The sequence below is a fragment of the Cherax quadricarinatus genome, chromosome 42 (genome assembly GCF_038502225.1).
Source record: "Cherax quadricarinatus isolate ZL_2023a chromosome 42, ASM3850222v1, whole genome shotgun sequence".
NCBI lineage: Eukaryota > Metazoa > Arthropoda > Malacostraca > Decapoda > Parastacidae > Cherax > Cherax quadricarinatus.
In genome coordinates this window covers 5,253,127-5,280,307 of record NC_091333.1, presented here as the reverse complement: position 1 = coordinate 5,280,307, position 27,181 = coordinate 5,253,127, and the positions used below count along the sequence as shown (strand labels likewise).

Here is a 27,181-nt window from a genome sequence, read left to right as displayed (position 1 = left end):
GTGTGTGTGTGTGCATTCGCCTAGTTAGTTACCATATTGTCCTAGTGCAGATGTGTGTGTATGTGTGTATATGTGTGTGTTCGTGTGTGTGGGGGAGGTGTGAGGGGGAGATACTGCTAATACATACCAGTAATTCTGGGTTATAAAAAGCGGAGCTTGCTACTAGGGTCTAAAGCTTCTATGAGTGTCTGCCCTTGTGTGTGTGTGCGTGTGTGTGAGGGAGGGATGGTTGGGGGGGTAGGTGGTGTGGTTGAAAGATCCGTTATACCTCTCTGTCGTGTAGGCTCAAATTTAATTCCGCTATCTTTCCAAGTAATGCTACTCTCTCCACTTATTGCCCTTTCTGGATTTAAGTATCAATTATTGCTGGTTATTATCCTATTCCTTGTTCACGTTGATAGAGGACTTCCTAGCTTCCTAAGTATTCTTACTGCTAATAACTACCGTTAGAAACACTGCCTTACCCCTACGTTACCCCTCGCTAGTCTGCTCTACACCTCACCCTCTCCTCAACACTATCTTCACTTTAACTATGCTATTTCTACACTAATTCTGGAAATAGCTTGCAGGAGTGAGTGACCAGTATCTAACAGCCATATCATATATGGTTATAAACATCACCCGTGATGTTTATAACCATATATGCTCATACATCCCGCGTTCATCACACGATATCACTTTTCACTTATGATAGTATACACTTATATACACTTCACTTTATATGTATAATGGCACACAACTTGTTGTGACGTTGTGTGTGTGTGTGTGTGTGTGTGTGTGTGTGTGTGTGTGTGTGTGTGTGTGTGTGTGTGTGTGTGTGTGTGTGTGTGTGTGTGTGTGTGTGTCAGTGTGTGTGTGTGTGTCAGTGTGTGTGTCAGTGTGTGTGTCAGTGTGTGTGTCAGTGTGTGTGTCAGTGTGTGTGTCAGTGTGTGTGTCAGTGTGTGTGTCAGTGTGTGTCAGTGTGTGTCAATGTGTGCCCATGTGTGTCCGTGTGTGTGTGTACAACCTGAGTGGCTTACTATGAAATCAAGAATCACTTGTTATGTATTTATAGGTTTCACAATGTACCAGTCATATTTCATTCTTGCATGGATGAAAAGTAACCTACTGTAATTTTACAACAACTGTAAAATTACAATAATATCACAGCAGGCTACATTATGCTAACAGTCCTTACCTTACTGTAAACAACCAGCATGTCAAATAAAAAAAATAACAGAACAAGGAACAAATGGGCACTAACTAGCACCTGGGTTCTCATGATGTGTGTATGTGTGTGTGTGCATGCACACATGTGGTTTTTGTTGTGTGTGTATGTATTATATTTATGTATATACACATACACATACTGTATTATTGTCATTAATCAGATTAAGAAACTTCTCCCTTTTACTTACCCTGTGTGTATAATTATTTCTGAGCACTACCACCACTTCACTGTCAGTAAAATTAACTGGAGCTGGAACCAACCCCAGCAGGTTCACTGGAGGTGATGTCACAGACCGCCTTCGCCGACCTGTCTGACCACTTTGTCCATTGAACTGTAAAAATTATAATCCAAAGGCAGGTTTTTAATCACTGCTATTATACCATAAAAACATGAATATCAGTCATGATTCAAGTTCAGTTAAGTCGCTTTTTATCTGTATTTATTGTGTTATTTCTTTCTTTGAGGTGGTCTCGTATAGCTTTAGCTTGCACTCTTTAATTTCTGTACATTTCTTCCCGATGCTCTGATACAAGAAATTGGAGCTGCCCTCCCCTTCCTTGGATCAAACCTGATTACTTCCCATTCCTCAGGTGCTGTACACTCTTTACAGGTTTAGTATTTCCCCATTAACTTAATATACATATTTTTTACCACCAGTCATCTCCTGCCAAGATAGGGTGACTTCAAAAAAGGAAACATTCATCATCCTTCCTTCAACAATGCATTATTGACAAGATAGCTAATGAATGAATAATGGTGATTTTTTTGGGGATGACCCTGCTTTTGGTGGGAGAAGGAAAGTGGTAAAAAAAATACTCTAAACATTTCATCAGATGTTATAAAATGCAGGAGTAAAAGCTCAGTCACAATTAGGCGAAATTACTATACACATCAAAATTATCAATGAAATACCAAATGAATGACACACTTGTAACTCTTGGGTATCTTCATTACTGAAATGTTTTTGCCTGCACAACAGGCTTCTGTAGCTGAATAAAACACTAGAGACAGTAGAAGCAGTTTTAATGTGATGAGTCCTGTCACTCTAGGTGGGATGTGGGCAGTACCTCAAGCCAAGGATGATGGACTGATCACATTAAACCTACTTCTACTGCTTCCATTGTTGTATTCACTTTTTTTTAACTGAAGAAGCCTATTGTGTAGTGAAATATTCTGGCAATAAAGATGTGTAAGTGTTGCACATCTGTCTTATTCATCAACTTACCAGAAATGTATACCATCAAATTATGATACTAACTGTCTACTTGTTTTATAACACATCATACATTCCTTCACACTTGTCTTCCTGTCATATTCATTTATTTATTTAATTTCCATTTAACATAAATATGTCTCTGCATAAATATTCACTTATCTCAACACTTATTTTCATGAATATCTAGACCACCTCAGCATGTAGTGGATTTATTTTTGCAACTTCTTCTTGCCTTAATAAAATTCTTTAATCAACTTAAGATTTCATTTTATTTACTGTATTTTCTGGTGTACAGTGGACCCTCAACCAGCGATATTAATCCGTTCCTGAGAGCTCATCGTTAATCAAAATAATCGTTAGTCAAGTTAATTTTCCCCATACGAAATAATGGAAATCAAATTAATCCGTGCAAGACACCCCAAAGTATTGAAAAAAAAATTTTTTACCACATGAAATATTAATTTTAATACACACAAACTGAAGAAGACATGCACAGTTACATGACACTTACCTTTATTGAAGATCTGGTGATGATTGATGGGATGGGAGGAGGGGAGTGTGTTGATCTTCTTAGTGTTTAAAAGGGGAATCCCCTTCCATTAGGACTTGAGGTGGCAAGTCCTTTTTCGGGGTTACTTCCCTTCTTCTTTTAATGCCACTAGGACAAGCTTGAGAGTCACTGGACCTCTGTCGCACAACATATCTGTCCATAGAGGCCTGTACCTCCCGTTCCTTAATGACATTCCTAAAGTGTTTCACAACATTGTCAGTGTCACAATTAAACACTTGTTCAGGTTTCAATTCTTCACTGTCTATGTACTCCTTGAATTCCTGCACGTATTTTTCAGCTGCTTTTTGGTCCAAACTGGCAGCCTCACCATGCCTTATCACACTATGTATGCCACTACGATTCTTAAATCTCTCAAACCAACCTTTGCTGGCCTTAAACTCACATCACCACTAGTTGCTGGCATTTTTCTAATTAAATCCTCATGCAACTTCTTAGCCTTTTCACATAAGATCTCTTGAGAGATGCTATTTCCTGCTATCTGTTTTTCGTTTATCCACACCAACAACAGTCTCTCAACATCTTCTATCACTTGCGATCTCAGTTTCGAAAACATAGTTGCACCTTTGGCAAGAACAGCTTCCTTGATTGCCGTTTTCTTGGCCACAATAGTAGCAATGGTTGATTGGGGTTTTGTGTACAACCTGGCCAGCTCAGACACACGCACTCCACTTTCATACTTAGCAATGATCTCTTTCTTCATATCCATAGTAATTCTCACCCTTTTTGCTGTAGGGTTGGCACTAGAAGCTTTCTTGGGGGTCATGGTGACTTATTTTGCAGGTGCAATCACTAAAAAGGCTGTGATAATATGAAATGTTCCGATTGTAAGCTTGGAAGCGACCGCGGTGGCTGGCTGGCTTGTAAACACTGGCCAGAAGTGGACGCATCTCAGATGGAACGAATAGTGTTGGTCGAGTTTTTAGCGCTAGTCGAGGCAAAAATTTTGCGTTAAAATGTATCGCTGGTCGGATTTATCGTTAATCGATGCCATCGCTGGTCGAGGGTCCACTGTATAAGCATGCTCTCCTCTCTCCCAAACAATTTTCAGAAAATCACCCTGCATATTAGATGCTCAAGGTCAGGAACAAGAGTAGGCTTTATGTTATTGGCAAGCAGTGATTTCAGTGCTGCAGCACCAGTAAATTTAACTCCATACCACCTTCCCCTCCCCTAAAAAACTGTTTCCCAGATTAGTGGTTATAACTATTATATAACATAATTTACACCTTACCAGCATGTAATGAGAAACCAGCTCCAGTTGTAAATATCTGTAAATTAGCCATAGTCTATAATCAAGAGGAAGCCATCTTTGTTTTGGTGAATGGTGGCAGTGAAGTAGACAATGGACTGTGTGCCAGCTCTTCTGCTATGCTGTGCACATAAACAGCCAGCCACTGACCCACTACTACTTTGAAGCAAGTACAGTACTGCATTCCCCCCCCCCCCCCAGAATATGCCCGCTAAAACTGGGGGTGCACCTTGTAATATCATGTGCCTTATATACCAGAAAAAATGGTACTTGGCTAATAACACAAGTCCACCTCAGCTGCTTCCCTTCTCCTAGTCTTTCGAAAAATAGTATTTCTTTCAAAACGAGGGACACACTGATGCTGGTGAAAGGCTCAATCCAAGGAACTAAAAGCTATCTTCCATTTCCTACAATCAAACCTAAATGCCCTCCATTCTTCAGATGCTGAATGATCTTTGTGAATGTAGTATAATATTAATGTAAACATATTACTTGGTAAATTATGCTCCCATTGTTCCATACCTATCAATGTAATTTTTATGAATAACCGAGTTGGACAAGAAAAGCTGAATACATAATTCACTTACTTTGCAAGAGAAACATCCCTCAGTTGAAATGATATTTTCAGTTCCACCATGTGGATCCTGTTGGCCAATGGGAAAGGTAGGAACACCTCCCAGATCATACTGGGATGTTCCATAGCTATAGCTGCTGCCACTGACGAATGTGCTACCAGTTCCATACCCTCCTGTGCCAGTGGCACCTCCATACAACCCTCCACCACCAGGATATCTCCCAGGCCCACCACCAAAACCACCAGGGCCAGTCTGACCACCACCAAAACCACCAGGGCCAGTCTGACCACCACCAAAAGTGCCAGGGGCAGTTTGACCAACAAAACCACCAGGACCAGGTTGACCACCAACAAAACCTCCAGGACCAGGTTGACCACCAACAAAACCTCCAGGACCAGGTTGACCACCAACAAAACCACCAGTACCAGGTTGACCACTAACAAAACCACCAGTACCAGGCTGACCACCAACAAAACCACCAGGACCAGGTTGACCACCAACAAAACCACCAGGACCAGGTTGACCACCAACAAAACCACCAGGTCCAGTTTGACCACCAACAAAACTACCAGGAGGACCACCAAAGACACCAGGAAGACCTGAACTAGCACCATATCCACCAACACTGAATGTACCAGTGTAACCACCACTACCAACTGGTGGATTCAAAGTGGACATACAGTGACCCTGAAAGGAAAAACACAATAATGAAACATTAGCATTAATTTAATACAAGTTTTCACTGATTTAATAGATTATGTTGAATTTTTATTTTATTAAGACATTATATAATGTTCAAGGGAAATATACTGATCTAGCAAAAAAAAAAAAAAAATTGCTTTTCCAAATGAAAACACAATATACCAAACAATAAGAGTGGAAAACTGCATCATTGCTTAGTTAATCTTAAGTTAATTTTAAGCCTGCTCATAATGCTCTGCATACAAGGAGTTTTGGCATGTTGCACTTTAATAACTGTATTCCTTTGTACTTCTCTGTATCATGTTCAAATTAATAAATAAATAAATAAATAAAGATAAATAAAGAGAACCGATGGTCGACTTGTTTTTCCCATACATCCTGGCAAGCTCAACAAGTCTCACACCACTCTCATACTTTTGTATTATTTTCTTCTTCACATCTATGGTGTTTCTCACTTTCTTTACCACAGGGGTACCACTAGCAAGTTTCTTTAGGCCCATGGTAGTTATTTCACAGTCCCACAAGCACTAAACACAATGAAATAATCGTTAAATGTTTGAATGAGAGTGCAGGTTAGTGTTCACTCAAGCATCAACAAAACCAGACGGCACCTGCGTGGGGACGCGGACAGAGTGGGCTGCCGGACAGGTCCGGTATCTGGTGGTTCGAAAATAGGGGCGAGTTTGATAATAGGGACAAAGTTGGCTCAAAAAAAGTGTTCGATAAGTGATACGTTCAAAATTTGAGATTCCACTGTATAAAGATATACAACATATCCCTCCAAACTGCCAATATCCCAAACCCCTCCTTTAACCCTTAAACGGTCCAAATGTATATATACGTTCTTACGCATAGCGCCCCAAACATATATACGTTTTATTTTTCCTGCCTTCAAATTTGGCACGATTGGCCTGAGATGCCTTGTCAGCATAGAATGAGTCCTAACACTCAGTGTGCATGGTATTAAAAAAATCTGGGACCACTTACTACCTTGTGAGAGCACCAGTTAAATTGAGCACCAGCTAGAGCAAACAGTGCAGCAAACACCAAGGATTCCTCTTTTAAGAGGAAAGTGATGTTAACCCCAAGTTTAGGATCTGTCTATCTCTGTCTGTCTATCTCTGTCTCTGTCTACCTCTGTCTATCTGTCTCTGTCTCTATCTGTCTTTGTCTATCTGTCTCTGTATCTTTTTCAATCTGTCTCTCTCTTTCTATCTGTCTGTCTATCTCTGTTACACAGGTACACATAAATGCATGTAGACATAGTGTAAATTACCTAGGATAACCCAAAAAATCCAGACAAAGTGCTACTCTGCTTGAAGATATGAGTAAAGATGATGACGCAGTCTTGTGGCTCTCTCTGAGACAGAGCTAGACGGATACACAGATAGACAGGGAGCTTGACACAGACAAATAGACAGACAGACATGTTTGTGTACCAGCGAAAACAAAGTGAGGGCGGCGATGCTCATCACATATCACCTCTAATCTTTTCTTATATGCTGCACCCTCCCCTACCCTGTGTATGCTCATCAAACATCAGCTCTTATCAGATGTTATCTCATCTGATCATGTCACTGTCAGGGGTGGACTTTGTTTTTCATGCTTCAAGGGAACTTATTATTACCTATTATTATTATTACATATTATTCTTCTCCTCCTCCTCCTTCTCCTTCTCCTCCTCGTCCTTCTCTTCCTCCTTCTCCTCCCCCTCCTTCTCCTCTTCCTCCTTCTCATCTTCCTCCTTCTCCTTCTTCTCCTCCTCCTCCTCCTTCTCCCCTCCACCTCCTCCTTTTCCTCCTTCTCCTCTTCCTCCTTCTCCTCCTCCTCCTTCTCCCCCTCCTCCTTCTCCTCCTCCTCCTTCTTCTCCTCTTTGTCTTTCTCCTCCTCCTCTTCGTCTTTCTCCTCCTCCTCCTCCTCATTGTTATTATGTGCTTCCACATATCCAAAACATTGCTGGGACATATAAATACTTTGTATATATTCCAAGACAATAGTAAATGGCTAAGGCAGGTGTAAATGTCCACCTGTCAGTGTGTTTGTGACAATTTGAGTACAATATCAGGTCCTAATACTAGTGTCAGAACAAAGATTGGTTATAAAATGACAAGAACTACTACAAATTGTAATTATCAGAACATAAAAATTACATAAAATATGAAAAATAGAAGAAAAGGTATATCGGCAACACTTCTGCAAGCGGCAGGACTCGATGTTGCTGTCACATGAGCATCCAGTGCCAACTTCTGAGCCTCATATCTCGGTAAGTACTGACCCTAATTTTTTTTTATTCTAAAACATGTCAAAAAATGTGTTTTTTTTTCTATAAAAAAAAATCCAAAATATTTGGGGCGCTGCATGAATGAACGTATATATACGTTTGGACCATTTAAGGGTTAACCCTTTGACTGTTTTGGTCGTATATATGTCTTACGAGCCAGTGTTTCGGACATATATATACTCAATAATTCTAGCGGCTTCAAATTAAGCAGGAGAAAGCTGGTAGGCCCACATGTGAGAGAATGGGTGTGTGGTCAGTGTGCACCACATAAAAAAAATCCTGCAACATGCAGTGCATAATGAGAAAAAAAAAACTCTGACTGTTGTTTTGGATTAAAACACTGACTTTGAGGTGTATTTTCATATAGTATTATCATTGTATTCTCATTTTGGTGGTCTCACGTGATAAAATGGAAAACATATTGCAGAAATAGAGATGATTTTGATTAGTTTCACGATGAAAACGACCTTGAAATTGAGCTCAAAGTACCGGAAATGTTGGATTTTTACCAATGTTCAAGAGTAAGCAAATCACACCACACGTCCAATACACATCAACTGGGGAGTCTAATATTCTTTCACTAGTGCACTGATATTATTTATACCATTTTTACAGTAATGCAGTAGTCTGCATAACAATAAATTTTGTATCTTTTGTATGAATAAAAAATCAAAATAGAAAGCAATAGTAATATAAGAGATGTGACTAATGAACAGAGGATATGTTATTTTAGTGCCAAGAATGTCTACATTGTTTATTCTGGACTCTATTTTGAAATTGGCATCTTTTTTAATTTGCATGAAATTGGCCAAATTGCCAATTTCTGACTACTTTACTGGGTAGTTCAAATCAGTAAATGGGTGGTTTCTTGTACTCAGTTCATAGAAAAAATGGAGTTCTAAAGAAATAGCTATGAGTTTGGTCAACTGGAACAACAGAATTGGCCAAAAACAGGGCTCAATTTCGGCAAAATCGCCGATGCGTATATGTTGCCGAGACCGCTAACTTCACGGGAGCGTAATTCCGTGAGTTTTTGACCAAATTTTGTACTTTTGGTGTCATTACCATCAGGAAAAGATTCTCTATCATTTCATAAGAAAAAATAATTTTTTTTTTTCCAAAAATTTTGCAACATAGAATGGCAGTTTCAGAAAGGGGTTTGCGACAGTCAAAGGGTTAAAGTGCAGGCATTGTACTTCCTATTTCCAGTAATCAAGTCTGGCTATATAAAAAAAAAACGGTTTCCCTGAATCCCTTCACTAAATATTACCCTGCTCACACTCCAACAGCTCATCAGGTCCCAAATACCATTCACTTGTATCTAACATGCTCATACATGCTTGCTGGAATTCCAAGCCTCTCGCCCACAAAACCTCCTTTATCCCTCCCTCCAACCTTTTTTATAAAATAAAAATAAAATAAAATATAAAATAATAACAATAATAATAATGCACCAAGTGACTGACTTACAGAACCAATCCTGGAGAAGCCTGATGGGCAGCCACAAGCAACAGCATCATCACCAAGGGCATTGCAGCCAAATGCACAGGGACTGGAAATACAGCTGTCATCTACCTGCAATACAATTATGGTTATTTACCACTGAAAGACAAAAATACTAATACAACCTCTCCTTAACAGACGTCTCATTAATGGATATTGGTAATTTCGGACATAAAAAGTAACGAGTACACATGTACTGTAAAAATACTACCAAAATGTAATTACTGCAGTCTTTATATTCTATTATACTTTTAACCTACATTTTTTTAAATATACTGTAATAAGAAAGATGGTGATTGAATGAATAATAGTGAACATGTCTCCTGCAATAGGTACCCTGCTTTGGTAGGAGACAGCCAATGATACAAAAAAAAATTGTAAATAAAAACCTAGAGCCAATGATATAAAAAAAAATGTAAATAAAAGCCTAGAGCATCTGGCTGCTATACTCATATGACTCTAGAGCACCTGTAGCCTTTTAACAATAACAGACATAGCTTAGTATTATGAAACATGTAAAGCTCCTATAGCTACTGAAGCCATAGAGGAATGCTTACATAGTAGGTTTTTTTTTTTTTTACACCAATACGGACTGACTGTCATCTCAGTGCCTGTCTGCAATTGCTTTTTGAACAATATTTTTTACGTGATTCTTTTTCTTCTGTTTGCTTTTGTTCTCATTTTGTTCCCAGGGCAACATGGGTTTAGAGCAAGTTGCTCCTGCCTGTCCCAGCTACTGAACCACTATGACAAGGTCCTGGATGCTGTAGAGGATAAACAAAATAGAGACGTAGTATACACAGAATTTGCAAAAGCTTTCGACAAGTGTGACTATGGTGTAATAGCACACAAAATGTGGGATAAAGGAATAATGGGAAAAGCTGGTATATGGATCTACAACTTCCTGATAAATAAAACTCAAGAGTAATAGTAAACAGAGTAAAGTCCCAGGCAGCCACGGTAAAAAGCTCTGTTCCACAAGGCACAGTATGTACTTGCTCCCATTCTATTCCTCATCCTCATTTCTGACAGAGATGTAAGCCATAGCTCCGTGTCTTCCTTTGCGGATGACACCCGGATCATCATGGCAGTGGCCTCCATTGAAGACACCGCGAGACTCCAAGTGGACATCAACCAAATCTTTGAATGGGCCACCCAAAACAATATGAAGTTCAATGAGGAAAAATTTCAACTACTCAGATATGGAAAACTTGAAGAAATTAAAAAATGTGTCAGAGTATACCACAAATTCTAACCATACAATAGAGCGGAAAAGTAATGTGAAGGACCTGGGAGTGATAATGTCAGAGGATTTCACCTTCAAAGACCACAACAATGTATCTACCTCATCCGCTAGGAAAATGATAGGATGGATAATGAAAACCTTCAAAACTAGGGACGCCAAGCCCATGATGATTCTTTTCAAATCGCTTGTGATCTCTAGGCTGGAATACTGCTGTACACTAACAGCCTCCTTCAAGGCTGGCGACATTGCAGACCTGGAGGGTGTACAAAAAACTTTCACGGCACACATAAGTGCGATAAGGTACCTAAACTACTGGGAATGGTTGAAGGTCCTTGATCTGTATTCCCTCGAATGCAGGTGAGAGAGATACATGATAATATACACTTGGAAGGTCCTGGAGGGATTGGTACCAAACCTGCACATGAAAATCACTCCATATGAAAGCAAAAGACTTGGCAGGAGATGCAACATTCCCCCTGATGAAAAGCAGGGGCGCCACGAGTACACTGAGAGACAACACAATAAGTGCCCGGGGCCCAAGACTGTTCAATTGCCTCCCAGCATACATAAGGGGGATTACCAATAGACCCCTGGCTGTCTTCAAGAAAGTACTGGACAGGCACCTAAAGTCAGTACCTGACCAACAGAGCTGTGGTTTGTACGTCAGCTTGCATGTGAGCCAGCAGTAACAGCCTGGTTGATCAGACCCTGATCCACCATGAGGCCTGGTCTCAGACCGGGCCGTGGGGGCGTTGACCCCCAAAACCCTCTTCAGGTAAACTCCAGGTATGCTCTCTGCAAATCCCTAGGTACCGTCCCCTCTTTCATACATTTATTAAACAAAAATACCAACCACTCTAACACTATATCCCCCCTGCTTTTAACATTTCTGTCTTGATCCTGTCAGTACCAGCTGCTTTATCCCCTTTCATTCTATGTAATGCCTCACGCACCTCCCCCACAGTCACATCCTGCTCTTCTTTACTCCTAAAAGATGTTATACCCCCAGGGCCAGTGAATGAAATTACCGCATGAAATTAAAAGTTCCTCAAAATATTCCTGCCATCTACCCCATCTATCCGAGGTTTCGGGTATCCACAGTAGGTCTTGGAACGTATCACCTGTGGATACAGGGGGATTACTGTATCTCTTTATGCTGACATTTATTAGAAAAATTTGACCTAAAGCAAGCATATTTGGGTGTGGTAAATCTAGTAAGTATAATTTGGATGGAATATTATACAGTAAAACCTCCACATAACAAGCCTCCATAAAATGGACTTCAAAAATACAGTATGGGATGAAATCAGCTGGGTCAATTGCTTTGGAAAAAGTGGACGAAGTCCATCAGTAACAGAACTATTCATTGTTACAACCACAGAAAACAATCTCTTTTCAATCCACCACAACTGCCATTACTAGCTATCTATTTCCCCCCAATTAGTCATTTATGTGGAGGGATTTATTGTACTATAGTTGATTTCCAATATCAGCATCTAGTGCCAAGTCAAAATGGACACCTATCCAGACTAAGTTGTGTTGCACTAACACAGTCTGGACTAGGGGATGGAAGGAGGGAGAAAACAGTAGCAGGGACATAGTTACCAGTTTTCACAGGTTCATAATGCATGTATGTCAGTCCAGACATAGCCAGGCTGGTTGGTTGGAGTAAAAAGGAGGAGGATTATGACGGAATTTTTTATTTAATTTGTTCTCATTTGTTTTTGACCAATTGCATTTATCTTTTGGCATATGGCTATTTGGTGCCTAACTGGTATGTTCATATTTGTTTGGTAAAAATAAGTAAAGGTAAACAAATTTTCTTAATTTTGTTTTGTATAGGGATTATGATTGAACTTTGGAGTTTATTTTTTCTCAGATTTTTTAAGCAAATACATTTCTTGCATATGACTATTTGGTGCATTTGTGGTAAGCTTATATCTCTTAGTAAACATATACAGGAAAGTGAAGGTAAGGTACATGTATAGTGAAAATGAGTATTATATAAGTTTGTAATATTTACCTCACATCTTGTGTTCATGAGCCAGAAATAAAAGACCAGCAATCCTGCCAGAGTGAAAAAAATTTAACAACTTTCTATTTTGACACTCAAGTGACATGATGGTAGTATCTCCCTAGAGGGTTGCTATCTATTACTACAGTACCTATGATATCCTGATCTCCCTACTGAGGTCTTCTATCTCAGGCTGACAAACCTTGATTCATCATATGTTAAATATCATCCTGTATGATGAAGTATGGCATAATAGATATGTTATGTAAATATAGGTCTTGCAGTAACCATGTGAAATATATCTTTTAAATTATGCCAAAAATCAAGTGGCAACAAATCAATTTAGCACTTTTTTGCAGAGTCCACTAAAACTCATATAGTAATTGAAAGTAAGTTAATGTTTCAATAAGAAAAAACTTATACTGTATTCTACTTCACCAGGTAATCTATAGTACATACACAGCTTCAGTTAAATCAGATTATTTATAAACAAACCTGGATGCAGACAAACAGAGCAAAGTTGAAGGAGTATCCACTAGGACAAATACATTTATATGACCCAAGCGTGTTTTGACAGTCTGCACTACCACACTGTGTGCTCTGGGAGCACTCATCTTCATCCACACACTGGTTGTAGTAGGGGTGACGCCGGTAACCATCTGGACACCCACACAGGAAGGCACCTTGCAAGTTCTATATAAATAAAGGTAATTCATTAATTAAAATAAACTATTAATGGTATATATGTATTATGTTTATTATATTATTTCAGAGTTTATTATATTATTTCAGGTCACTTTTTATATTGTATCTTTATATATGTTTCTAAACTGTTTTATCTGGGCACCTCTGCAAAAACAGTGATTATGTGTGAGCGAGGTGAAAGTGTTGAATGATGAAAGCATTTTCATTTTGGGGATTTTCTTTCTTTTTGGGTCACCCTGCCTAGGTGGGAGATGGCCAACTTGTTGAAGAAAAAAAAAAGTATTATGTGTTAATTTTTTTTTTTTCAACAAGTCGGCTGTCTCCCACCGAGGCAGGGTGATCCAAAAAGAAAGAAAATCCCCAAAAAGAAAATATTTTCATCATCATTCAACATTTTCACCTCACTCACACATAATCAGTTTTTGCAGAGGTGCTTAGAACACAACAGTTTAGAAGCATATACGTATAAAGATACACAACATATTAAAAAATGTACCAGATATTATCAATCATAAAATATAAATTTAACATAATTCTATTAACAAAGTGCAAAAATTTTAGAGAGTTCACCTCACATCCTGATTCACATGATCCATCAACGGTACATTCATCAGAGTCAATACACATGGTCCCTGAAGGATCAAGACGATACCCACGAGGGCACATGCATCTAAAGCTTCCTCTTGTATTTATACATGTACCCAATGGACCACACAGACCAGTCTGCTCCAAACACTCATTAATATCTAGGGTTAAAAATTTAAGATTTTTTTATTTTCTAAATTTGTTTTGGCAAATTAATAAAAAATAAAAATGAATATGATCAATAATACCAAAGCATAAACATGCTGTCATGTAAAATATGAAGAACATAAGCCTTACCAATGCACTGTTCACCAACTTGGTTGTATCCCTGAGCACATGTACACTTGTATGAGCCTTGGGTGTTAACACATTCATTTTCACAGGTGTGTTGACCTGTTGCACACTCATCAAGATCTCGGCAAGTGATACCATCAGGGTTGAGAGTGTAGCCACGTGGACAGGAGCAGCGATATGAGCCCTCAGTATTCTGGCAAGTAAATTTGCATGGTGGAGGAGTTCGTTCACATTCATTCACATCAATGCACCTCGTTCCTGAATGATCAGGTTTGTAGCCCTTGTCACAGATGCAACGGTAGGATCCCATTGTGTTGATACATTTTCCATTTCTACACAGATTAGGCATTTGACATTCATCAATATCAAGGCCATCAAAGGAAAAGCCAGCTTCCATACAAATATCATCATATTCAGGAGTGCCTCTGCGTGGACAGTGTTCACACATTGGGCCCCAAGCTAGGCCCATTGTACAGCAGCAATCAGCCTTGGTCACCTGTAAGGGTAATAAGTGCATGAAATACAGTATAAACACAAAAGTAAAGTTTGGGAAATAGTAAAAATCCATAAGTTAAGTGGTTACAGCTCATATTTTCAATACTATGTGATTTAAATTTAGGTTTTCACTTATAGTAGAAGTGTGTTCCCATTTCCATTAAAGTGTGCAGAAGTGGAATTTATATTCAATGGTGGCTTGGTGGAACAGAATTCATTTCCAATGGTGGCACACAGCAGGTAGGCCCAAGACCTCCCCAATATGCATTAGGCAACACCACTGTCTTAGCAGAACTGGGGGGGAGAGTGATATGATGTAAATAAACTAGCATCCAATGTGGGTCATTATATCTGGACATGTACCGTACAATTTCAGCTTAGCACACATCGCTCAGTTTTTTCTTCTTTTTGTTACCCTGTCTCATCTCTGGATATTTATCATGGCTTCCAAATGAAGTGCAAGTGACACTGGTGAAGCAATGGCTCCAACTTCATCCTGTTTCCTACTTGTATGTCTCATAACAATAAAAATGCTTTCAAATGAGCTGATGTAGGTAACAGCTCTTAGCTTGCCAATAAAGTTAGGAATCCTTAACCTGTAAATAGCTGTCAATAAAGCTAGGGATCCTTAACCTTGTCAAACCCTGTGTAAAAAAAAAAAAAAGAAAAAAAAAAAAAATATGCCTATTATGAAAAAACTGGAGGTAACTGATATGCTGAAGGGTGGTACACACATCATGGAGACTGCATGAGTAATTAGTGGTAGAGAATCAACAATTTAGATCATTCAAGACAATGAGGAAAAGATAAGGGGTTGTGCAATGAGTAATCATTGATGTGACACAGAGAAAAGAATGAGGAATAATCCAGAGCCACCCTCTACACTAACATTCATTAGAGTACCAGTTTTAATTTTTTTTTTTTCAATAAGCCAGCTGTATCCCAGAGAGTCAGGGTAACCCAAAAAAGAAAGAAACACTTTCACCATCATTCAACACTTGTGCCATCATTCACACATAATCACTATCTTTGCAGAGGTGCTCGGATACAACAGTTTAGATGCCACTCCAAAACAGCCAATATTCCAAACCTCTCCTTCAAAGTGCAGGCATTTTACTTCCCACCTCCTGGTCTCATGTCTGGCTAACTGGTTTCCCTGAATCCCTTCACAAAATATTACCCTGCTCACACTCCAACAGCCAGTCAGGTCCCAAAAGCATTTGTCTCCATTCACTCCTCTCTGACATCCTCCAAGTCATCCTATTTTGCTCCATCCTCCCTAAATGGTCAAACTACCTCAACAACCCCCCTTCAACCCTCTGAATAATACTTTTAGTAACCCCACACCTCTTAATTTCCACACTACGAATTCTCTGCAAAATATTTACACCACGCATTGCCCTAAGACACGGCATTTCCACTACCTCCACCCTCCTTGCTACAATATTCACAACTCATGCTTCACACCCACATATGAGAGTTGGTACCACTATACTCTCGTACATTCCCTTCTTTGCTTCCATAGATAACGTTTTTTGTCACCAAAGATACCTCAATGCACCACTCACCCTTTTTCCTTCATCAGTTCTATGGTTAACCTCATCCTTCATAAGTTGGTTTTGTGCTCAAAAGAGAAGTTTGTGCATTTCTTTTTAACAGGTAGTGCTATTGCTAATAACATATGGTAGTGTATGGAATGATAGTCTGGCTGGGTGCTGACAATGCCAGAGGCACCTGGACAGCCAGCTGAGCCTCTCTCTGCATACCGTAGGCATGTAAGAAACAGTGTCAATAAATTCTGGCAATGTTAATTGCTTATTCTTAACCCAGACTACCATACATAGCACAGTGAGTAGGATTACATGTGTACCAAGTCTGATAGGTGAGGTCTGGGTTCAAACCAGCACTTCCTTTCTGGTTTGTGAACTTAATTTTAAGCTTTTTCATGTTTTCCTAATGTTTTATTGTATTTTTGTTATTGTTTGTATATGTTCCAAGAATGAATTCTGGTAGTAGAGTGATTCATCACTGAAATGTTAACTTTTTAATATATGACCTAAGAAGATTTCCAGTCTTTCCCATATCCCATGAATTACAGGAGGGTCCCACTTTACAGCACTTCGCTAATGCAGCAGTTTTCAATTATACCCATTCTTCATTTATTCAGACTTCCTACAAAAAAATATTTTAAGGTAAGTTATGTGTGTACTGTATATGCCTTTTTTAGGTCTAGCTCTATTGCTAACTTAATATATGATAGTAGTAACATGTTGTCAGAATTTTATATGCATTTGAAAATGAAGAAAAGGCTATGTTTCACTTTACAGTGATTTTCGCTTTACAGCAGTAGCCTGGAACCTAACCTGCTGTATAAGCGGGGTCTGCCTGTACATTTCTTTATGCTCAATCATCTTTTCAGTTATACATACACTGTATATATGTGTGTCTGTGAGCGTGTGTGCATTTACTCACCGATATACTCACCTATGTATGGCTGCAGGAGCCAATCTTAGCTTCTGGTCCTACCTCTCAACTTGCCGATTGCCAGATTCATATTCTCTTAGCCTCACCTGGAGTTTACCTGGAGAGAGTTCCTGGGTTCAATGCCCCTTAAGCCCAGTCTGTGACCAGGCCTCATGGAGGATCAGGGCCTAATCAACCAGGCTGTTACTGCTGGCTGTACGCAATCCAACGTACGAACCACAGCCTGGCTGGTCAGGTGTTTACTTTAGGTGCTTGTACAGTGCCTGCTTGAAGATAGCCAGGGGTCTATGTATGCTGGGAGGCAGCTGAACAGTCTTGGGCCCCTAACACTTATTGTGTTGTCTCCTAACGTGCAAGTGGCACCCCTGCTTTTCATGGAGGGGATGTTGCATCGTATGCCAAGTCTTTTGCTTTCGTAGGGAGTGATTTTTGTGTGCAAGTTTGGTACTAATCCCTCTAGGATTTTCCAAGCGTATATAATCATGTATCTCTCCTGCCTGCATTCTAGGGAGTACAGGTTTAGGAACTTCAAGTGTTCCCAGTAATTGAAGTGTTTTATCTCAGTTATGCGTGCCGTGAAGGTTCTCTGTACATTTTCTAGGTCAGCAATTTCACCTGCCTTGAAAGGTGCTGTTAGTATGCAGCAATATTCCAGCCTAGATAGAACAAACGACCTGAAGAGTGTCATCATGGGCATGGCATCCCTGGTTTTGAAGGTTCTCATTATCCATACTGTCATTTTTCTAGCAGATGTGATTGATACAATGTTATGGTCCTTGAAGGTAAGATCTTCCGACATGATCACTCCCAGGTCTTTGACGTTAGTTTTTCACTCTATTGTGTGGTTGAAATTTGTTTTATACTCTGATGAAATTTCAATTTCCTCACATTTACCATATCGGAGTAGTTGAAATTTCTCATCATTGAACTTCATACTGTTTTCTGCAGCCCATTGAAGGATTTGGTTGATGTTCACCTGGAGCCTTGCAGTGTCTTCAATGGAGGACACTGCCATGCAGATTCAGGTGTCATCTGCAGAGGAAGACACAGCTCTGTGGCTTATAACCCTGTCTATGTCCAATATGAGGATGAGGAACAAGATGGGAGCGAGTACTGTGCCTTGCGGAACACAGCTTTTCACCGAAGCCGCCTCAGACTTTACTCTGTTGACTACTATTCTTTGTGTTCTATTTGTCAGGAAATTATAGATCCATCTACCAACTTTTCCTGTTATTCCTTTATCACGCATTTTGTGTGCTATCACACCATGGTCACACTTGTCAAAGGCTTTTGCAAAGTCTGTGTATATTACATCTGCATTCTGCTTGTCTTCTAGACCATCCAGGACCTTGTCATAGTGGCCCAGTAGTTGGGACAGACAGGAACAACCTGCTCTAAACCCATGCTGCCCTGGGTTGTGTAATCTTGCTTCTTAGAACCCTTTCGAAGATTTTTATGATATTTGACATTTGTGCTATTCGTCTGTAGTTCTTTGCTATTGCTTTACTGCCCCCTTTGTGGAGTGGGGCTATGTATGTTGTTTTCAGCAACTGTGGGACAACCCCAGTGTCCAAGCACCCCCTCCATAGGATGCTAAAAGCAGTTCTTGATGAACATGGAGTTCCATGAATCTGGGCCTGGGGCAGAGTGCATGGGCATGTCAGTTATTGCCTGTTCAAAGTTATTTGGCATCAGGATAATGTCAGATGGGCTTGTGCTTACCAAATTCTGAGGTTCTTTCATAAAAAATTCATCTAGATCTTCAACTCTCATAAAAAAAAATTTAGATCTTCAACTCTAAGTCTGGTTAGTGGCTCATAGGTCCTATATCTTCTAAAAACTATGTATGGAATCTGCCTCCACCACTTCTAAGTCAAGGTCATTCCACTTCCTGACCATCCTGAGACTGAAGAAATACTTCCTGACATCCCTGTGACTTGTCTGTCTTTAACTTCCAGATGTGGACCTGAGTACCTGTTCCCTGCCTCTCAAACAGCCTGTCCCTATCTGCCCTTTCACATCTTCCACAGTCCTCTTGTATTAGCACCACTTGCTTTAGTGATGAATATGGGGAATACATTTTTGCTAATTTTACTGTAAAAAACCTTAAGACACCTATAACAATCGGTGCCATTTACCGGATACCTCACACAAACATCCCAAATTTCAGTGAGAAATTAAAGTCACTAATAACAAACAGACAAATGAATAAGCACCACCTTCTCTTAGCTGGAGACTTCAACATCAACCTTGGCTTACTAGATGATCAGCCTATAACTAATTTCATCAACAATATGAACAACACACTTCTCATACCAACAATAACTAAACCAACCAGGCTCACTGAGACAAGTGCAACCATAATAGACCACATATGGACCAATATACTAGCCCCCCTTAAATCAGGGATAATCACAGATAGCACTACAGACCACTACCCTACCTTCCTCCTGACAAACATTAGTAAACCACCACTTGAATACAACAAAGTCTCATTTAGACTCCATGACGAGGCCTCAATAAGGAAGTTCACAGCTGACCTAGAGATTGTTGACTGGCCTACAGAATTCTCCAAGGCCAATGGTATTGATGACTGGACAGACATTTTTCTTAACAAATTACTTAGACTATACAACAAACATTGTCCTATAAAAACAAAACAGATCACAAACAAACGGCTTGGTTGCCCATGGCTAACCAGCACCATTCTGAAATCCATTGACAAGAAACACCAATATGAAAAGCAATATAGACAGGGCTTAATACACAATGATATTCTTAAACACTATTCATCAGTTCTCACCAAAGTAATAAAGAAAGCCAAACAACTATACTACTCCAGTAGATTCACAGACAATAGAGGAGATATAAAAAAGACCTGGAAAACACTCTCTCAGATTCTAGGGACCCACAAACTGAAAAAAAACAAGAATATTGTCTTAACTAAACCTAATGAAACACCACTACATCCCACTGACACAGCTAACAAGATAAACGACTTCTTCTCAACCATAGGATCTAATCTCGCCAATAAAATCCCACATACCAGTGCCCATGCCGGGGACTTATATTATTATTGGGATTTATATCAAGAAGTGTAAGCAACAGAAGTCCAGAGGTCATACTGCAGCTTTATACATCATTAGTAAGGCCTCACCTAGATTATGCAGCTCAATTCTGGTCTCCATATTACAGAATGGACATAAATTCGTTAGAAAACATTCAGCGTAGGATGACTAAATTAATACATAGCATTAGAAATCTTCCTTATGAAGAAAGATTGAAGACTCTTAAGTTACATTCACTTGTTAGACGAAGAATGAGGGGAGACCTGATCGAAGTGTATAAGTGGAAGATAGGTATTAATAAAGGGGATATTAACAAGGTCTTGAGGATATCTCTCCAAGAGAGAACCCGCAGTAATGGATTTAAATTAGATAAGTTTAGATTTAGAAAGGACATAGGAAAGTATTGGTTTGGAAATAGGGTAGTTGATGAGTGGAACGGTCTACCTAGTTGGGTTATTGAGGCTAGGACTTTGGGTAGTTTCAAATTTAGGTTGGATAAGTACATGAGTGGGAGGGGTTGGATTTGAGAGGGACTAGCACATCGGAGCTTGTTTCTTGGGTGGTATTAAAAATTGGGTTGGTCAAATGTTTGTTATTGGGATGATTTGTAAAGGACCTGCCTAGTATGGGCCAACAGGCCTGCTGCAGTGTTCCTCCTTTCTTATGTTCTTATGTTCTTAGATGGGAATTTCCCAAATTCCTTCTATCTTGCACCAACTGAGCCCTCGGAAGTCACCGAGATTATAAAATCACTTAAAAACAACTCAGGGAATCTGTCTAATGTCCCACCATTACTGTACAAGCGAGCGGCCCATATCCTTTCACATGCTATTTCATTACTTTTTAACAAGTCACTAGAAACTAGCACCTTCCCGAAACTACTCAAGATGGCAAGGGTTACACCAATACATAAAGGTAGTGACCCTACAGACTTAAACAACTATAGGCCAATATCAAACTTACCATTGCTATCCCAAATCTTTGAGAAACTCGTGCACAGGAGACTATATTCATTTATAACAGCACAAAACATACTCAACCCCTGCCAATTTGGATTTAGGAAAAATAAAAGCACTAATGATGCAATCATAAAAATGCTAGATCTGCTTTACACAGCATTGGAAAATAAGGAATATCCACTAGGAATTTTTATTGACCTAAGAAAAGCTTTTGACACAGTAGACCACGACATCCTACTCCACAAACTTGACCATTACGGTATAAGAGGCCATGCGCTTGCTTATTTCAAATCTTACCTTACTAATAGGTATCAGTACGTTACCATTAAAGACACAGCATCAACAACACGGCCACTTGATACTGGAGTTCCGCAGGGAAGTGTCCTTGGTCCCCTGCTCTTCCTCATATACATCAATGATCTTCCAAACGTATCCCAACACCTGAAACCCATTCTCTTTGCTGACGACACTACTTATGTCATCTCTCACCCTAATCTTGCCACCCTCAACACCATTGTTAACGAAGAGCTGATCAAAATATCGACTTGGATGACAGCCAATAAACTTACGCTTAACACTGACAAAACCTACTATATTATGTTTGGTAGCAGAGCAGGAGATGCACAAATTAACATTAAGATCGACAACACTCTAATTACCAGACATAATGAGGGCAAATTCCTAGGCCTATACCTTGACAACAACCTGAATTTCAGCACCCATATCCAACACATAACCAAAAAAGTATCCAAAACAGTTGGGATCCTCTCCAAGATACGATACTACGTGCCGCAAAATGCCCTTCTCACACTATACCACTCACTTATTTATCCATACCTCACCTATGCTATTTGTGCTTGGGGATCAACTGCAGCAACACACCTAAAGCCAATAATAACCCAAGAAAAAGCTGCAGTAAGAATAATCACTAAATCCCATCCCTGGCAACACACCCCCCCACTCTTCATAGATCTAAATTTACTCCCTGTTCAGTACATCCACACTTACTACTATGCAATCTACATCTACAGGACCTTAAACTCCAATATCAACCTTGACCTAAAATGCTTTCTTGATAGTTGTGACAGAACCCACAGGCATAACACCAGACACAAACATCTCTACGACATTCCCCGTGTCCGACTAAACCTTTACAAAAATTCAATGTATGTCAAAGGCCCTAAAATCTGGAACACCCTATCTGAGAACTCTAGAACTGCAGACACATTCATCACCTTCAAAACTACCATTAGAAACATCTTATCTCCCTGATACACCCCATCAACTAACTACACGAATACCACCTGGTGGTTCACACTTTCACTCACCTATTTGACCATAAACAGAAATATTAATCTCAATCTTAAAATAATCAATCCTATGATACTCCAATACTGAAACTATGTACTGTGCCAAAACAAAAGCATTCACATTGCTAAACTCACAAACTAGTATTTAGTCACTTAGCCATAATACCAACTTACTTCATAATTTGTAATATTTTAAAATAAAGAATTAAACTAAGTCTGCCCGAAATGCCTAGCCATGCTAGGCGTTCTAGTGGTACACTCTGTAATCATTATTTAACTACATGTAAACCACACAACAACCAAATTTTGTAAATTCAACATTGTAATCTTTATAGAGAATAAACTTTGAATTGAATTGAATTTGCCTTCCAGCGTCATTAGATTAATTTTCTTTAACCTTTCCTCATAGTTCATACCCCTTAGCTTTGGAATTAGTCTTACTGCATACTTCTGCACTTTCTCCATTGCCTTAACATGCTTCATCAGGTGTGGGTATCATACTTATGCTGTGTATTCTAAGATGGGCCTGACATGTGCTGTATGTTGTATGTGTGAGTGAGTCTGTATGTGTGTGTGTGTATGCTCACAGTGTCCAAATAAATGATGACCTTACCTTTACCAGACTGTCACTTGTAGTTGAGCACATACCACCAATGAGTTGCTGGAAGCAGAATCCCTCACGACGATCAATGCACTGCTTCCCATCTCTGCTGGGTGCAAAGCCTTCATAGCATTCACACCTGTAGGAGCCCTTGGTATTGATGCATCGACCACTCTTACAGATGTTGGGGTTGAGTGCACATTCATTGACATCTTTACAGTCATCAGTCATGCCCACCTGTTTTACAACCACAGAGTGAATGAATTTCTATCTTAAAAATGATAATAATTCTAAATGTTTTATTTAACAAAGTTATTTTTATTACTGTGTAAACAAATACAGTACACAAAGAAATTAATAATACAACTCTAAATATGCTAATGTATTATGAACTAAAGCTTGCCTATTTACTATATTTCTGAAGGACAGATAAATTTACTGTTACTAAATAGTGATATAAGTTAGAAAGTCAAAATGAACACTAAGAAAGCAATATATATATATTCCAAATATAGTGCATTATATAAATTGTACCTGTTGGTATCCATCAGGACATATACACATGAAAGTCCCAATCAAATTTTTGCACAGGAACCTGCAAGTGTTTGCCGGAGTTGAACATTCATCAACATCTTGACAATGACGACCATCAGGAGCCAAAGTGTAGCCATAAGGGCAAATGCAGCGGAAGGCCCCAGCCATATTGTGGCATCGGAAGGCACACTGGTGGCCCAACTCCTCACACTCATCAACATCCTCACAAGCCTGTCATGCAATATAAGGAATTAATTATATACACACAATGACACACATACATAGGCAGCTGTGATATAATTGCAAAGATGTCACTCAAAGATGTCAATCAAAAAGAAAGATGAAACATTCTTAACTGTATATGAAATTTATATAAACCACTTGTAAGAAATATTAAAAATTAAATATAAAAAAATAATAATGCAAAGATTCTGTGCAATATGCACAGTGATTTTTCCACATAGACCTTCTGCTCTAGATATTTTTTTTTTTTTTTTAACAAGTCAGCTGTCTCCCACCGAGGCAGGTTGACCCAAAAAAGAAAGAAAATCCCCAAAAAGAAAATACTTTCATCATCATTCAACACTTTCACCTCACTCACACATAATCACTGTTTTTGCAGAGGTGCTCAGAACACAACAGTTAAGAAGCATATATCTATAAAGATACACAACATATCCCTCCAAACTGCCAATATCCCAAACCCCTCCTTTAAAGTGCAGGCATTGTACTTCCCATTTCCAGGACTCAAGTCCGGCTATATAAAAATAACTGGTTTCCCTGAATCCCTTCACTAAATATTACCCTGCTCACACTCCAACAGATCGTCGGGTCCCAAATACCATTCATCTCCATTCACTCCTATCTAACACGCTCACGCACGCTTGCTGGAAGTCCAAGCCCCTCGCCCACAAAACCTCCTTTACCTCCTCCCTCCAACCTTTTCGAGGATGACCCCTACAGATTTATACGCTCTCCATGTCATTCTACTTTGATCCATTCTCTTTAAATGACCAAACCACCTCAACAACCCCTCTTCAGCCCTCTGACTAATGCTTTTATTAACTCCACACCTTCTCCTAATTTCCACACTCCGAATTTTCTGCATAATATTTACACCACACACTGCTCTTAGACAGGACATCTCCACTGCCTCCAACCGCCTCCTCACTGCTGCATTCACAACCCAAGCTTCACACCCATATAAGAGTGTTGGTACTAGTATGCTTTCATACATTCCCTTCTTTGCCTCCATAGATAACATGTTTTGTATCCACATATACCTCAATGCACCACTCACCTTTTTTTCCCTCATCAATTCTATGATTAACCTCATCCTTCATAAATCCATCCGCCGACACACGTCAACTCCCAAGTATCTGAAAACATTCACTTCTTCCATACTCCTCCTCCCCAATATATATATGTAATATAATACATACGTATATGTATATATATGTATATACGTATAAGCAGAAGTGTTATAAGAAGAGCAGAGTATATGGAGAGTAAAAGAAAGGTAAAGAGAGTGGTGAGAGAGTGCAAAAGGAGAGCAGATGATAGAGTGGGAGAGGCACTGTCAAGAAATTTTAATGAAAATAAGAAAAAATTTTGGAGTGAGTTAAACAAGTTAAGAAAGCCTAGGGAAAGTATGGATTTGTCAGTTAAAAACAGAGTAGGGGAGTTAGTAGATGGGGAGATGGAGGTATTAGGTAGATGGCGAGAATATTTTGAGGAACTTTTAAATGTTAAAGAAGAAAGAGAGACAGTAATTTCATGCACTGGTCAGGGAGGTATACCATCTTTTAGGAGTGAAGAAGAGTAGAATGTAAGTGTGGGGGAGGTACGTGAGGCATTACGTAGAATGAAAGGGGGTAAAGCAGCTGGAACTGATGGGATCATGACAGAAATGCTAAAAGCAGGGGGAGATATAGTGTTGGAGTGGTTGGTACTTTTGTTTAATAAATGTATGAAAGAGGGAAAGGTACCTAGGGATTGGCGGAGAGCATGTATAGTCCCTTTATATAAAGGGAAAGGGGACAAAAGAGACTGTAAAAATTATAGAGGAATAAGTTTACTGAGTATACCAGGAAAAGTGTACAGTAGGGTTATAATTGAAAGAATTAGAGGTAAGACAGAATGTAGGAATGCAGATGAGCAAGGAGGTTTCAGAGTGGGTAGGGGATGTGTAGATCAAGTGTTTACATTGAAGCATATATGTGAACAGTATTTAGATAAAGATAGGGAAGTTTCTATTGCATTTATGGATTTAGAAAAGGCATATGATAGAGTGGATAGAGGAGCAATGTGGCAGATGTTGCAAGTATATGGAATAGGTGGTAAGTTATTAAATGCTGTAAAGAGTTTTTATGAGGATAGTGAGGCTCAGGTTAGGGTGTGTAGAAGAGAGGGAGACTACTTTCCGGTAAAAGTAGGTCTTAGACAGGGATGTGTAATGTCACCATGGTTGTTTAATATATTTATAGATGGGGATGTAAAGGAAGTAAATGCTAGGGTGTTCGGGAGAGGGGTGGGATTAAATTATGGGGAATCAAATTCAAAATGGGAATTGACACAGTTACTTTTTGCTGATGATACTGTGCTTATGGGAGATTCTAAAGAAAAATTGCAAAGGTTAGTAGATGAGTTTGGGAATGTGTGTAAAGGTGAGGGTATCAAATGATTTAGATAAAGAAAAATTGGATATCAAATTGGGGAGGGGGAGTATGGAAGAAGTGAATATTTTCAGATACTTGGGAGTTGACGTGTCGGCGGATGGATTTATGAAGGATGAGGTTAATCATAGAACTGATGAAGGAAAAAAGGTGAGTGGAGCATTGAGGTATATGTGGAGTCAAAAAACGTTATCTATGGAGGCAAAGAAGGGAATGTATGAAAGTATAGTAGTACCAACACTCTTATATGGGTGTGAAGCTTGGGTGGTAAATGCAGCAGCGAGGAGACGGTTGGAGGCAGTGGAGATGTCCTGTTTAAGGGCAATGTGTGATGTAAATATTATGCAGAAAATTCGGAGTGTGGAAATTAGGAAAAGGTGTGGAGTTAATAAAAGTATTAGTCAGAGGGCAGAAGAGGGGTTGTTGAGGTGGTTTGGTCATTTAGAGAGAATGGATCAAAGTAGAATGACATGGAAAGCATATAAATCTATAGGGGAAGGAAGGCGGGGTAGGGGTCATCCTCAAAAGGGTTGGAGAGAGGGGGTAAAGGAGGTTTTGTGGGCAAGGGGCTTGGACTTCCAGCAAGCGTGCGTGAACGTGTTAGATAGGAGTGAATGGAGATGAATGGTACTTGGGACCTGACGATCTGTTGGAGTGTGAGCAGGGTAATATTTAGTGAAGGGATTCAGGGAAACCGGTTATTTTCTTATAGTCGGACTTGAGTCCTGGAAATGGGAAGTACAATGCCTGCACTTTAAAGGAGGGGTTTGGGATATTGGCAGTTTGGAGGGATATGTTGTGTATCTTTATACTTATATGCTTCTAAACTGTCGTATTCTGAGCACCTCTGCAAAAGCAGTGATAATGTGTGAGTGTGGTGAAAGTGTTGAATGATGATGAAAGT

The 27,181-nt window shown here is 39.5% G+C and overlaps 1 protein-coding gene across 1 annotated transcript in view; it reads right to left on the bottom strand.

The window, feature by feature from the left end:
- The window catches only part of LOC128695690 (fibrillin-2), a gene marked incomplete in the record, with an annotated part of 295,003 nt that overhangs the window by 21,254 nt on the left and 246,568 nt on the right, over positions 1-27,181 (bottom strand). The window contains 8 exon segments of the mRNA XM_070093229.1: positions 1,398-1,541; positions 4,834-5,508; positions 9,275-9,379; positions 13,063-13,260; positions 13,843-14,018; positions 14,155-14,647; positions 23,081-23,305; positions 23,603-23,833. Of these exon segments, the coding sequence (XP_069949330.1) occupies positions 1,398-1,541; positions 4,834-5,508; positions 9,275-9,379; positions 13,063-13,260; positions 13,843-14,018; positions 14,155-14,647; positions 23,081-23,305; positions 23,603-23,833 (2,247 nt within the window).